At 49.7% G+C, this 12,424-nt stretch overlaps 1 protein-coding gene across 4 annotated transcripts in view; it reads right to left on the bottom strand.

Annotated features, from left to right (window-relative positions):
- LOC100080783 (sine oculis binding protein homolog) overlaps positions 1-9,794 on the bottom strand; it is a 97,083-nt gene extending 87,289 nt beyond the window's left edge. For all 4 annotated transcript variants that reach the window (XM_029046972.1, XM_029046973.1, XM_029046974.1 and 1 more), the window contains exon 1: positions 9,319-9,794. In XM_029046972.1, the coding sequence (XP_028902805.1) occupies positions 9,319-9,414 (96 nt within the window). In that variant the 5' untranslated portion in view covers positions 9,415-9,794. The remainder of the gene's footprint in view (positions 1-9,318) is intronic.
- Between the last annotated feature and the right edge of the window lie 2,630 nt (positions 9,795-12,424).

Here is a 12,424-nt window from a genome sequence, read left to right as displayed (position 1 = left end):
TGGTACTAAGTGCTTGGGAGTGGACAAAAATCAAAGAGTTGGTAGACATGCTTCCTGTCCACAAGGAGTTTACATTTTAGAGGGACTGTAAGATTAATTTAAATTAGAATAGACTTCTGACTCAGATGCTGTTTCTTACCTGTAATGCTCTCAGATCAAATAATCTCAAAAGAAATCATTTCTTAATTATTACATACCATCAAGAAGTAGAACAAGTCCCAACCTGGCAAATCTTCCTTTTGCATTTTCCTTAAACCCCAACAATGCCAAGAGATTTTCCAAAAATGGATGCACATTTTACCATACAGGTATACAATCCAATCTAAACACAGAAATTCATGGCCGATACCCTCCTTTTTTGACATAACTGGTTTCTGAAATTGTATTGTGGGCTTCCAGGAGAATCCTAAAAGTACAGGGTAATCCTAAACCAATTGCCAACACACATTTTGATAGGTCTGAAGAAACTCAAATTTTAGCTTGATTGGTTCAATTGCAAAAATTCCATTGCCTGTCTTCACACAACAAAGTCTAACCGATGGTCCCTAGAGAGCAACCTGTGAATTTGGACAACAGGACCTAATGCTCTGTGTTTTAATACTCCTGAATGAATCCCTCAGTGAGAAGATACAGTGGAAGTCCTGGAATCAATTGTAAGAACTATAATGAAAAGCCAATCTTTCCATTAGTTGAAGGTCCTTTGAAGACCCGCATTTGAAGTGGTCATTTGTGAAGTCATTTTAAATGTGTAATTTGGCTACCTGAAGCTAGAGTGCCCAAAATGTGGCCCCAAAGCAGGGCCCTGAGGAGTCTGAACCATGACCTGAATGCACCATGCTTCCAGCAATTTCTTAGCTTTGGACTACAGCCGGGGTAGTAGAAGCAGTCATTCATTCATTCATTCATCCATTCGATGGTCTTTATTGAGCGTTCAACGGTTGGGCTTGGGAAGAGTGCAAAAGAAGAACAAGAAACATTCACCACCCATAAGAAGCTGACCACCAAACATCCAATAGCCAGCCAGTCAGTCTGCTAGCCAACATTACAAGCTCAGTGTCAACCTGGCACACACTGTGCCACAACAGCTGCTGAGTGTGTTTCCTCGTGTATTTCAGCCTGATCTACTTTACCGAATTCTTTCCAGAGAACAAAGCCCATACGTTCCACAAGAATAGCAACCAAGTTTGTGATCACCACTAACGAAAATTAGCCAATCAAGAACACTGACTGAGCGCCTACAGTGTGTAAAGCACCATCCTGAGTGCCTAGGGTGTACAGAGGGTTGGACTGTGAGCTTGGGAACCTGGAGGAAAGTCACCTTCAAGAAGTTGACACATGCTCATGGTGGAGACAGCCAGACACAAATTGCAAACCTACAATACGAACAAAACATGGTTATAAAAATACAAGCTGACAAAAAAAAATTAACAGTGCAGCACCTAAGTACTATGGGTGGCTGAAGGATGACATGACCAGAGGTGGTGAATAATGGGTCAGACGACGGGTGGTGGGACAGCGAGGGGGTTAGTTTGGGAGGAGCAAAGGGTATAAGTCAGGGTTGAAGAGAGCAGAAAGAGTAGACAGGGAAGAGACACAGTACACTGTCTGGCAGACAGTAGGCACGTAACAAATACCTTTAAAAAAAAAGGGCGGAGAAGGTGGAGGGGACCCTTGAAGCCAATGGCCAGGAGCTTCTAGTTAATGTAGAGAGAAATGAAGAGTCACTGAAGTTGTTGAAAAGGGGAATGATGTGTTTGGAATGGAGTTTTCAGAAGATAATTGGGGTGGCAGAGCTTAGGACAGAGCCAAGGCAGGGCAGGAAAGTTGGTTAGAAGGATGGTGAAGTAATACCCGGGGGGGGGGGGAGTGAGGAGAAGGAAGGCAAGGGCCCTAAGGTGGTGAGGGAGGAGTAGATTTAGGAGGTTTCGTGATGGAACAACTGGCAGGATGGGATCAGATGCCTGACGTGACAAAAACGCTCTCCTCTACCCTTCAGCTCCCCAATTTTATTTTTCTAGAAAATCTTCCACAGTAGAGTAGAAACCAAGTTTTGGAAGCAAAAGTAAAATCAAGAGGAACAACAATTTGTGCCACAAATCACTGCGCCCCACACATTTTGCAGCAGTCCATTCCCTTCCAAAATTGGGCTTGCTGTAGTATGTAACATTTTCTAAAGTTGCCACTTACTTTAAATCAATCAATGGTACTTATTGAGTACTTACTGTGTTTAGAGCATTATACTAAGCACCTGGGAAAGTACAATACAAGAGAGTTGGCAGACATGTTCCCTACCCACAAGGAGCTTGCAGTCTATAAGGAGGACGTAGTAAGCACTTAAATACTATCATCATCAACCCAGAGTTCAGAAAAGATTATTGGCTTCAGTGCGGGACTCCCAGAGGGCCCTCATCTCAAATCGGCAGATACACACAAAGAACATATCGTTTCACCGATTACATTTCCAATCTGGTACAATTAAAGATAAAATATGTATAAAAAGCATAATGCAAAATCAAGTGAGTCACCTATTCTCAAAACTCATGTGCCTGCACTTCCACTGGTCTTCCATGAACCCTCACTGCCTGTACCCTCACCTTCATCATCGGAGACAACAGGTTGGATGGAGAAGCAGTGAAGTGACTTCCAAGGTTCCAGATTGAGTCAGAAAATGAACCCCAAGCTCTGAGGTGCTATAGGTATCTCTGTGGGCCCCTAAAAGGGTCTGCAGATTCCAAGAACTCATGAAAGTTCTGCCTCCTGCCAGCACTGAGGGGGTGAGGCAAGAGCACTACTGGGATCTGTCGCCAAGGCCAAATTACCCGGACAGTCGGTCAGTGCAGTGCTGGGCACCCTCGCCAAAGTCGAACTGACGAGAAATGTGGCCAATTTGCTACCTATTACCCCTAACCTTGCCAAGGCCACTGCCTTTAAACTAGTACAGGACTCACAGACCTTAGTTATATAAGAGATATTAATATCTGTCCGTCTTCAGATCCTAAAATATATGTTCATCAGGGTTTCGGGCTTCCTTAGGGTTTTCTTTCCCTTAATCTCAATTTTCTCAGTGTAGTTTTATTTAGCAGTCTGAAACATGATAGCTTATTTATTCCTTAACTTCCTTTAAACACCCTGGGTCTTTTAGTAAAACACTTAAAATCTCATTCGCTGAAACCTGGAAATGCGGTCAATTTCCCTTTCTAAAGGGAAAACTCTCAAACTTCCATTTTGGTTATTGCGACCCCTTCCTATTTTTCCCGCTCGAGAGTCCCAGCCATCAGATTAGCCAGAATCTCGACGGTGGATATGTTTCGTTAGACCACACTGGCCTCGCCTTCTTTCCTGGGGGTCAATTCCTCTTCCCAGGGGGAAAGCATGGCCAGTTTCCAAGCTTGTTTTTCCTTTCTTCCCTCTTTGGAGAAGCTGCGTTCCCTCTCCTGGGCGTCTCTCGTGCAGAGGGAGCAGCTCCGGCTCCCGGAGCCACACTTGGCAAGCGTCAAGACAGGAAACGCAGAAGGGAGGGAGCCTGTCCGACTCATTTTCTTCACTTCAAATGTTTATTTCAGATTTTGAAGGATGTGGAGCGGTTCTTCCCTCCACCTCCCTGCCTCTCAGACCCAGGGGGTGCTCAGACCGGAGCGTGGCTTCAAGCCACAAGAAGACACCCCCGGTTCCATCGCCACAGCAACGGGAGCATCCTTGGCTGGGACCCAGAGTGATTGACTGGCGTGGTGACTCCCTCTGGGAGTTAGAGTGTTTGTCCGGAATACCTCCACCCACCTCTGCCATAGAGCTGCTCCAGCTCATGGCACACAAGGTTTCTGCCTGATGTCGACCTCTACTGCCCCTTGCATGGGTACAGTAGGTCAGCATGGGCTGATGGAGGGGAGAATGGAGGAGTCCCCAGAGCACTGGCTGTCAGCTACCCCCAGATAGGACAGGAGTCCCCAAAGACCCTCAGCACAGGCTGGCCTCTGAGCTTGCCTATTTTGACAATGAGATGGATATTTTGGCTTTTCAGAGTCTGCTTGTCTTTGTAGCAGTCCAGATATTCAGCTGAGTCCCACTGATGCCTGCTTCCACGCTTCTCCATTCTGACACACGGATCTTTTTGAAGGCAAAATGAGGACCATTAAAACCCTAAACCAAAAGAATCTTGTGATGAGTGAGTGTTCTACCAAGCTCTAACAGATGGACCTGTCTTAGGCTTTAGGCAACAGGAGTGACGCCCAATTGTAGGTACAAATTACTTCTCGAGAATATTTATAGAAGGCAAACTCTTCAGACTCCAGGAAGGAGTCCGCTGATAGTTTAACAGAGATGAATCGGCAGACTTGCAGTGGATAAAGAAGCTAAACATAAGTAAATGCATAAATTAGTGTTAGTTTAGGAGAGTTTCCAGGTTAGAGGGCTTTATCTAATCACTCTAATTTCTTCCAAGAGTTACCCAGGATGCAAAGCTGACACATCAGAGCTAGCGTTCCTGGGATCAGTACTTTGACAGTGGGGGGACATTGGCAAGTATGTATTAAAATGTTTGTTCCAGGGGTATATTAGCTGTAGCTGTATATATATATGTTATTTATATATATGTATATAATTTATATATATGCATATATATAAATAACATTTATGTGCATGTGTGTGTATTCTCATCAGCATATACAGACTGCTATACACATTAGTCTTCATGGTCTAATGTCTGGATTAAGCTGCCAAAAATCTAACAATACTTAAATGAATCTGATTTTCCTACCATTGCACACCCCATCTTGGATTACAAAAACAAAACTATTCTTTCCTGACAAACTTCTTATCTTCACAATATTCACTTGGAGAAACCAAAGCTCCCCATAACTCCAAAGTCTTTTAAGTAAAAAAATGTTCCTCATTTCTAGGCAGTATAAGAACAAAGCACATTGATACAGATTGTGGACAGCAGGAAAGTAAACTGAATTCATAAGAAGGAACCAAAAAGGAGGAAGAGGGAAGAGAAAGAAATATTTTAACATTCAAAATTTAAAAAAAAATCTAAATTTATTTTCACTGATCTACAGCATAGAGAAATTGTGCAGTCATGTATTTTTTGCACACAGAATTGTATGGATCAAATTTAAATGTTACAACTCTCATCTACATTAAGCTAGTGGTATCAAAAATGTAACTCAATAGCTGGTGTAATGAAACCACCACCAACATTAGCTTCCAGCCATATTAACCCGAGTTGAATGTGACATTGCTGGTGTCATATGAAAATCTCATATTCTGTTTGTCTTTTCTAACCATTCTTGAGTAAACACTGAATGTAACTGTATCAAACAGCAAATCCTGAAGGAAGTCTCTGTGATGAGGTAATTTTATTGCTCATTCATAGTGTCTTGCATTTGTGGTACTTAAAATAGACACTTGTACCAATGGTCTTTTTATTACCCGAAAGGGGGGAAAAAAAATCTCTCTCTCTCTCTCTCTTTCTCTCTCTCACACACAAACACACAGACACACACACACACACACAGTGCTTTTTCTTTCTGCTCGCTAAGGGAAGCAACTCGATCCAACCCAGGCTGAAATCTGAGTAGGTCACTGTACACCACGATAAAATTCCCTAATCCAGAGCCAAATTTCCCTGAGGGGGCCCTCCTCCTGATCCTTCACTTTCCAAGCTGACTTTTCCATTCCCTCTCTCGTCTTTCCCTCTTTCATTTCCCCTACCTTAAAGCCTTGATATCTGATCCATTGTGGCTGCTCAGATTTCAGTTTTTACAGCTTAGGCCGTCTATTGCTGTATACATTCCTTTCTTTCGGCTCTGCCGTGATTACTTACCAAGGCTTATTTTACACTGGTCCACATGAAAGCAGTTCGGGTGAGGGGAAACACAGTCAGGCTGCTCGGACATCACAGATATGAAACTGCACAAGGGCACATTGTGTTCTCGATGACATTTTGTGGCACACATTTTATACAGTGTAACCAATTTGTTCTGTTACTCCACTCTTCCTGGGCTGATGAGGGGGTGGAGGGGAGAAAGAAAGGGGCAACGTACTACAGGTTTTTATTAAAAACAGAATGGGGCTCTGAAAGGGCAAAGAACCCTTGCACCTTCTGTCTGTCTGTCTGCTGGCTGGCTGGCCGAGCTTATTTTAAAGGCAAACTTCTGGCCTACGGTTGATGCCAATAGCAGATTGGGGTTCTGTGTCACCGTCCACCTCCCCACAGAGTGGGTTTCCTGGGGGATGGAGGTAAGCTGTCTGGAAGCAGGGGCCACAGCTCACATTCACCCCCAACCAGAGGACAACATGGACACTCCCTACTCCCCCCGGCCCCCCGGCAAATGGACGGGTGGGCGGTGGGCCGCTTGCAACTTTTTGTCCAATTGCGATTCCATTGAGACAGACTGAGGTTTGGAACTAGGCCGCCAGCTGCGATACAAAGGAGAAGGAATCGGGGGGGAGTGGGGAGAGGTTGAAATCCTGTGTCCCAAGGTTAATTCTAACACTCAATACCACAGCATTAGTTTAAAAATTGTGTAATTTTTCCCCTTCACACAATGTTGTTTTTGTTTCCTCCTCAGCAGTTCAGACAAACATCTGTTATACTGTAGAAGAACAGCTATCTCCCAAGCCACTGAGGGTGCCTGAAGCCAAAGTAAACAACGCAGACCAGAGGATCCAGCACAGTCAGCCTTTATATCCAGCCAGGATAACATTTCACATGTTTTGATTAAAATTAGTTAATTTGTAATTCTAGAACCTATGAAACTTAAAAGCTGCAATCCATATAGATCACATTAAGTGATGCTTTAAAGGGGCAGTGCACATTGAGACAGGCCTCTCCAGCTCCCATCTCCTACGTTCTTCTCTCCAACACAAAATGAAGTGGAAAAATCAAGCTAAACCCAGAGGGAGGAGCATTGCAGGGAACCACAGTGACCGCCGCGTGCCTGAATCCCGACAGCCTCACCGAAAACTATCAACTTCCACTCATCTTTCAGAGAAACAACTTTGCCCATTACTGGAATCAGTGGAGACTTCAATTGGAAAAGGGGATGTTGATTTCCAAGGCAATCTGCCATTATTTTATTAGAGTTCAAGCTCCTAGCAGGCAGGGAACGCATCTTGGGCTCCTGTTGAATTACACTAGATGCTTAGAATAGTGTGTCGCATTCAGTAAGCACCATTTTTTTCTCACATCTGCCCCAATAATACTGACCTTCACCCTTCCACCACCAGGTAGGTCCTTCCTACAGAGGCAGAGGCAAACAGAACTTAAATATTCACACTGGCATTGATGTGTCAGAGAGGGAGGAGTGGGGGGGGGGGAGTGTGTGCATGTGTGTGCATGTGTGTGCGTGTGCACACATGCGTGGGACATTTGGATGCTGTATTCCCAAGGCAATGAAAAACTAAGAAGATGCAGCCTTTTCAATAAAGAAAATACCAAAAAGCTTTTCATAGACGGGCTTCAGGTTCATTCATTTTTACTTTTAAATATCTCCTTGAATTGAATTGCAAAGTGCCTCTGTCCGCAGATGCTTAGAACGGTGTTCTACACACAGTAAGTGCAAAATAAATCCCACTGATTAACTGATGAATAAAAGAATGCTGAATGATCAACCTGCATAATCAATTAAAACTATTTTTCGGTTCCAGAGAAAAGCGAAGAGGACCCCAAAGGCTTCACTTGAAGTCCTATAACTGCCCGTTACTTATTTGTGATGGAACTTGGAGCGGAGCTGGAGAGAAAAACATCGGAATACGCTGCGGTCCAGCTAAGAGGTACAACCCTCATGGAAAAAGAGAGAGGGAGAAAGAGAAAGGTCTTGAGCTCTGTTCTTGTGCAGTGGCAAAAATCTGAACATCTGGAGTGCCAACCTATGGTGCTACCTCTAGAACACAGCTGGACCCACAGCTCTTTGCATCAGACAAGGCATTGGAGGCCCCAAGCAGGCCCCCCCCCCCCACAACAATGCACTCCTGTCAAAAACAGCCCCTTCAGACTGCTATCTTTCAGCAAAACCTACTCTGGTTTGATTAACTGTGAAGTCAAGCATGTAAAGGGGGTGGGGGGAGGCGCTGGGGGAGGGAGAGAAAGGGGTGGGGAAGAGTCAGATGGGGAAAGAAAGAAGGATGGGTGAGATGGAGGGAAGGAAGGGTTCCTGGGCATAGTGCAGAAATTATGTGCCGTTCAGACCATAACATTTCACTTTGACAATTTAATTATACAGTTGCAGCTGGCTATTTAAAAAGGGGGAGGGGGGAAGGAGGAGGGGGGCCGAAAATGAAAGGGAGAAAGGAAAGAGAAGGCGCTTCAAAGAGATGCATGCTTCGCCACGACAGAGCTCTAACTTTGGAGGGTTTGGGGGCGAGGGCTCCCCGGGAAAGGTTTTTATCAGCGGGACCGGCCCAGGGCTCCTCCGCTCCTGGCCCTGCTCGCCTCTCCATCCCCGCGTTGGTCCTCCGGGTCCCCCGCTTTAGCAACATTACCGATACAACGCGAGGCTCCGGCCCCCGGCTTTGGCAGCGTTATCGATTTCGCGCCCCCCGCTCCCCGCTTTAGCAGCATTGTTGTTGCGCGAGTCCCCGGCTTTAGCGGCGTTACGGTAGTACACAAGGCTCCGGGCCCCCCGCTTTAGCAGCGTTACGGTACTACGCGGGGCCCCGAACCCCCGCTTTAGCGGGGTTACGGTAGTACACGGGGCTCCGCACCCCCCGCTTTGGCAGCCTTACGGTAGTGCACGGGGCTCCGGGCCCCCCGCTTTAGCGGCGTTACGGTACTGCACGGCGCTCCGCGCCCCCCGCTTTAGCAGCCTTACGGTAGCGCACGAGGCTCCGCGCCCCCCCGCTTTCGCGGCGTTACGGTAGTGCACGGGGCTCCGCGCCCCCCGCTTTAGCAGCGTTACGGTAGTGCGTGGGGATCCGCGCACCCCTCTTTAGCTGCCTTACGGTAGCGCACGGGGCTCCGCGCCCCCCGCTTTAGCGGCGTTACGGTAGTGCACGGGGCTCCGCGCACCCCTCTTTAGCAGCGTTACGGTAGTGCGCGGGGCTCGGGCCCCCCCTCCCCGCCCCCCGCTTTAACAGCGTTGTCGCTACAACGCGGGGCCGTTGTGTGTTCGCAGGCTAAGCCCGCGGGGGGCAATCGGCGGCGGCCTCCGTCGTGGGCCCGGAGGTGGGGCTGACACATCCACGTCCCCTGCAGAGCCCGAGGGGACCCCATTAAAAAGAAACAAACCCAACCATTTCCATGCGACGAGCGAAGGGGAGAAGGAGGAAAAAAAAAAAAAAAGGACCGACTGCCTAGCCTCCCGGGGAGCGCCTAAATACCTTCATCTCCTCGTTGATCTCCCTCTTGACGGGATGAGCGGGCTTCCTGCTCCTCTTATTTTCCGGAGGTCTCCCTTCTTTCTCCATTTCTGCCATGTTTTCGGGTCTCTTGGCTGGGGAGATGAAATGGCTGCGGCCGCTGGAGGTGGAGGTGCGGGTGCGGGGGGGAGGGGGGGATCGGGACGCGGGATCGGGACGCGGGAGGTCTTCTAGCGGCGGGAGACGTCAGGGACTGTCAGGGGGGAAGGCAGCGCCGGGAATCTCGGGGATGCCGCCGCCGCCGCCGCCGCCCCGGTGGCTTTCGCCGTCGCTGGCGCCGGGCTGCGGGCTAGATGCCCCGCGGGGTCGTCAGCCATCTTCGGCCCGTCCGTCTGTCTGTCCGCATGGGGGACGGGGACACGGAGCTGCGGCCGCCCCTGCCTGCGTGTCTGCCTCCTCCGTGTGCGCCTGGGGCTCTGGGGACGCGCGGCTCGGCGCGCGCGCCCGCCGGGGCCGCTCGGGGCGCGCGCCGGGGCCGCTCGGGGCGCGCGCGCCCCCGCCTGGGCCTCTGCGCGCGCGCCGGGGCCTCTGCGCGCGCGCCCCGCTCCCGGCGCGCGCGCCCGCCGCTGTCTCCGGGCGCGCGCCGGCGCGCGTGTGCGGGAGAGGGCGCGCCAGTCCCACCGCGCCGGCCCCCACCCTCAGCCCGGGGGCAAGGGGAGGAGGGGGCAAGGGGAGGAGGGGGCAAGGGGAGGAGGGGGCAAGGGGAGGAGGGGGCAAGGGGAGGAGGGGGCGCGGAGGACAGGCCCCCTCCACACCGGACCGTCGCTCCATTCATTCAATCGTGTTTATTGAGCGCTCCCTAGGTGCCCTGGACGGAGAAGCTTGGAGTGGACGATTCGGCCACAGAGAGAGGCCATCCCCGCCCCGGGGAATGGGATCGGAACGGGGAAGACGGACAGCAAAGCGAAACAGGACCAAACAACATCATCCAGATCATTTCATTCATTCAGTCGTATTTATTGAGCGCTCCCTAGGTGCGGGGCACTGGACCAAGCAGCTTGGAGTGGACGATTCGGCCACAGAGAGAGGCCATCCCCGCCCAGGGAATGGGATCGGAACGGGGGAGACGGACAGCAAAGCGAAACAGGACCAAACAACATCATCCAGATCATTTCATTCATTCAATCGTATTTATTGAGCGCTCCCTAGGTGCCCTGGACTGAGCAGCGTGGAGTGGACGGTTCGGCCACAGAGAGAGGCCATCCCCACCCAGGGAATGGGATCGGAACGAGGGAGAGGGACAGCAAAGCGAAACAGGACAAAACAACATCATCCAGATCATTTCATTCATTCAATCGTATTTATTGAGTGCTTCCTAGGTGCACGGCACTGGATGAAGCAGCTTGGAGTGGACGATTCGACCACAGAGAGAGGCCGTCCCCACCCAAGGACAGGCTTGCTGTCTAAACGGGGGAGACGGACAGCAAAGCAAAACAGAACAAAAGAACATCATCGAGATAAATTCCTTCATTCAATAGTATTTATTGAGCACTTCCTATGTGCAGAGCACTGTACTAAGTGCTTGGAGAGGACAATTCGGCAACAGAGAGAGACCATCCCCTCCCAATAACGGGCTCACGGTCTACACGGGGGAGCCGTCAGCAAAGCAAAACAGAACAAAACAACAGCAAAATAAATTCATTCATTCAATAGTATTTATTGAGCACTTACTATGTTCACAGCACTGTATTAAGCGCTTGGAGTGGACAATTCGGCAACAGATAGAGACAATCCCTGCCCAGTGATGGGCTCGCATTCTAAACGGGGGAGGCGGACAGCAAAGCGAAACAGAACAAAACAAAACATCAAGATAAATAGAATCAAGGAGATAGACACCTCATTAACAAAATAAGTAGGGTAATAAATAATATATACAAATGAGCACAGTGCTGAGGGGAAGGGGGAAGAGCAGAGGGTTTGGGGGAGCAGAGGGAAAAGGGGGCTCAGTCTGGGAAGGCCTCATTAATTCATTCAATGGTATTTATTGAGCGCTATGTGCAGAGCACTGGACTAAGCACTTGGAATGAACAATTCGGCCTCCTGGAGAGGTGAGCTCTCCGTAGGGCTTTGAAGAGAGTTAGTTTGGTGGGTGTAAGGAGGGAGGGCATTGCAGATCAGCGGGAGGACCGTGGGCCAGGGGTCGATGGCGGGACAGGTGGGAATGAGGCCCAGGGAGGAGGTGAGCGGCAGACGAGCGGAGTGCACAGGGTGGGCAGGAGAAAGAGAGAAGGGAGGCGAGGTAGGAGGGGGCAAGGGGATGAAGGTGATGGTTGGAGCTGGAGGAGCCCCCTCTTTTCTGCTCTGCACATAGTAAGCACTCAATAAATACTATTGAATGAATGAATGGCCCCATCTTTTCCCTGGATCGGAAGTGGTAAAGCCAGGGATGCCCGGCGGGGCGAGTGCGGGAGTCCCGCTCCTCCTTGTTGCAACCCCGTCTGTCGCCTCCCCGGGACCGGGTTCATGCCCCGCCGGCCACCTCCCTCATCCACTCCCCGGGGTCCCCTACTTATGTTGTTAATAATGGGTACATCCCCTTGATTCTATTTATTGTGATGATGTTGTTTTTGTTTTGTTCTGCTTTGCTCTGCTGTCCGTCTCCCCCGATTAGACTGTGAGCCCGTCATTGGGCCGGGATGGTCTCTATCTGTTGCCGATTTGTCCATTCCAAGCGCTTAGTCCAGTGCTCTGCACATAGGAAGCGCTCAATAAATACTATTGAATGAATGAAGCCGGGCTCCTGGAACCTTCTTCCCAGGTCGCGCCCGTGGGGAAGCGCAGTGCCTCTTTCTTTCTTTTTTCCTTGTCTTTAGAAAGAAAGCTACTTCCAGCCCCTTCCCTCTCCCCAGGGTGTCCTCCCCGCGATGGGCAGAAAGAATTGAGATAGCCCGGGTGGCCTGCAAGTGCCAAATTTCCCGGGAAAGCCCCGCCTCCTCCTCCTCCTCCTCCTCCTCCTCCTCCCGTCCTCCTCTTTCTCCTTCTTCTCCTCCTCCTCTTTCTCCACCTCCTCCTTCTTCTTCCCAACTCAGTTCCCCTCCTTTCCCCCCACCCCCGGCCACCCACTCGT

Source organism: Ornithorhynchus anatinus, chromosome 19 (assembly GCF_004115215.2).
Source record: "Ornithorhynchus anatinus isolate Pmale09 chromosome 19, mOrnAna1.pri.v4, whole genome shotgun sequence".
Taxonomy (NCBI): Eukaryota; Metazoa; Chordata; class Mammalia; order Monotremata; family Ornithorhynchidae; genus Ornithorhynchus; species Ornithorhynchus anatinus.
Note: the sequence above shows the minus strand (reverse complement) of the source record. Positions and strands in the feature narration are given on the sequence as shown.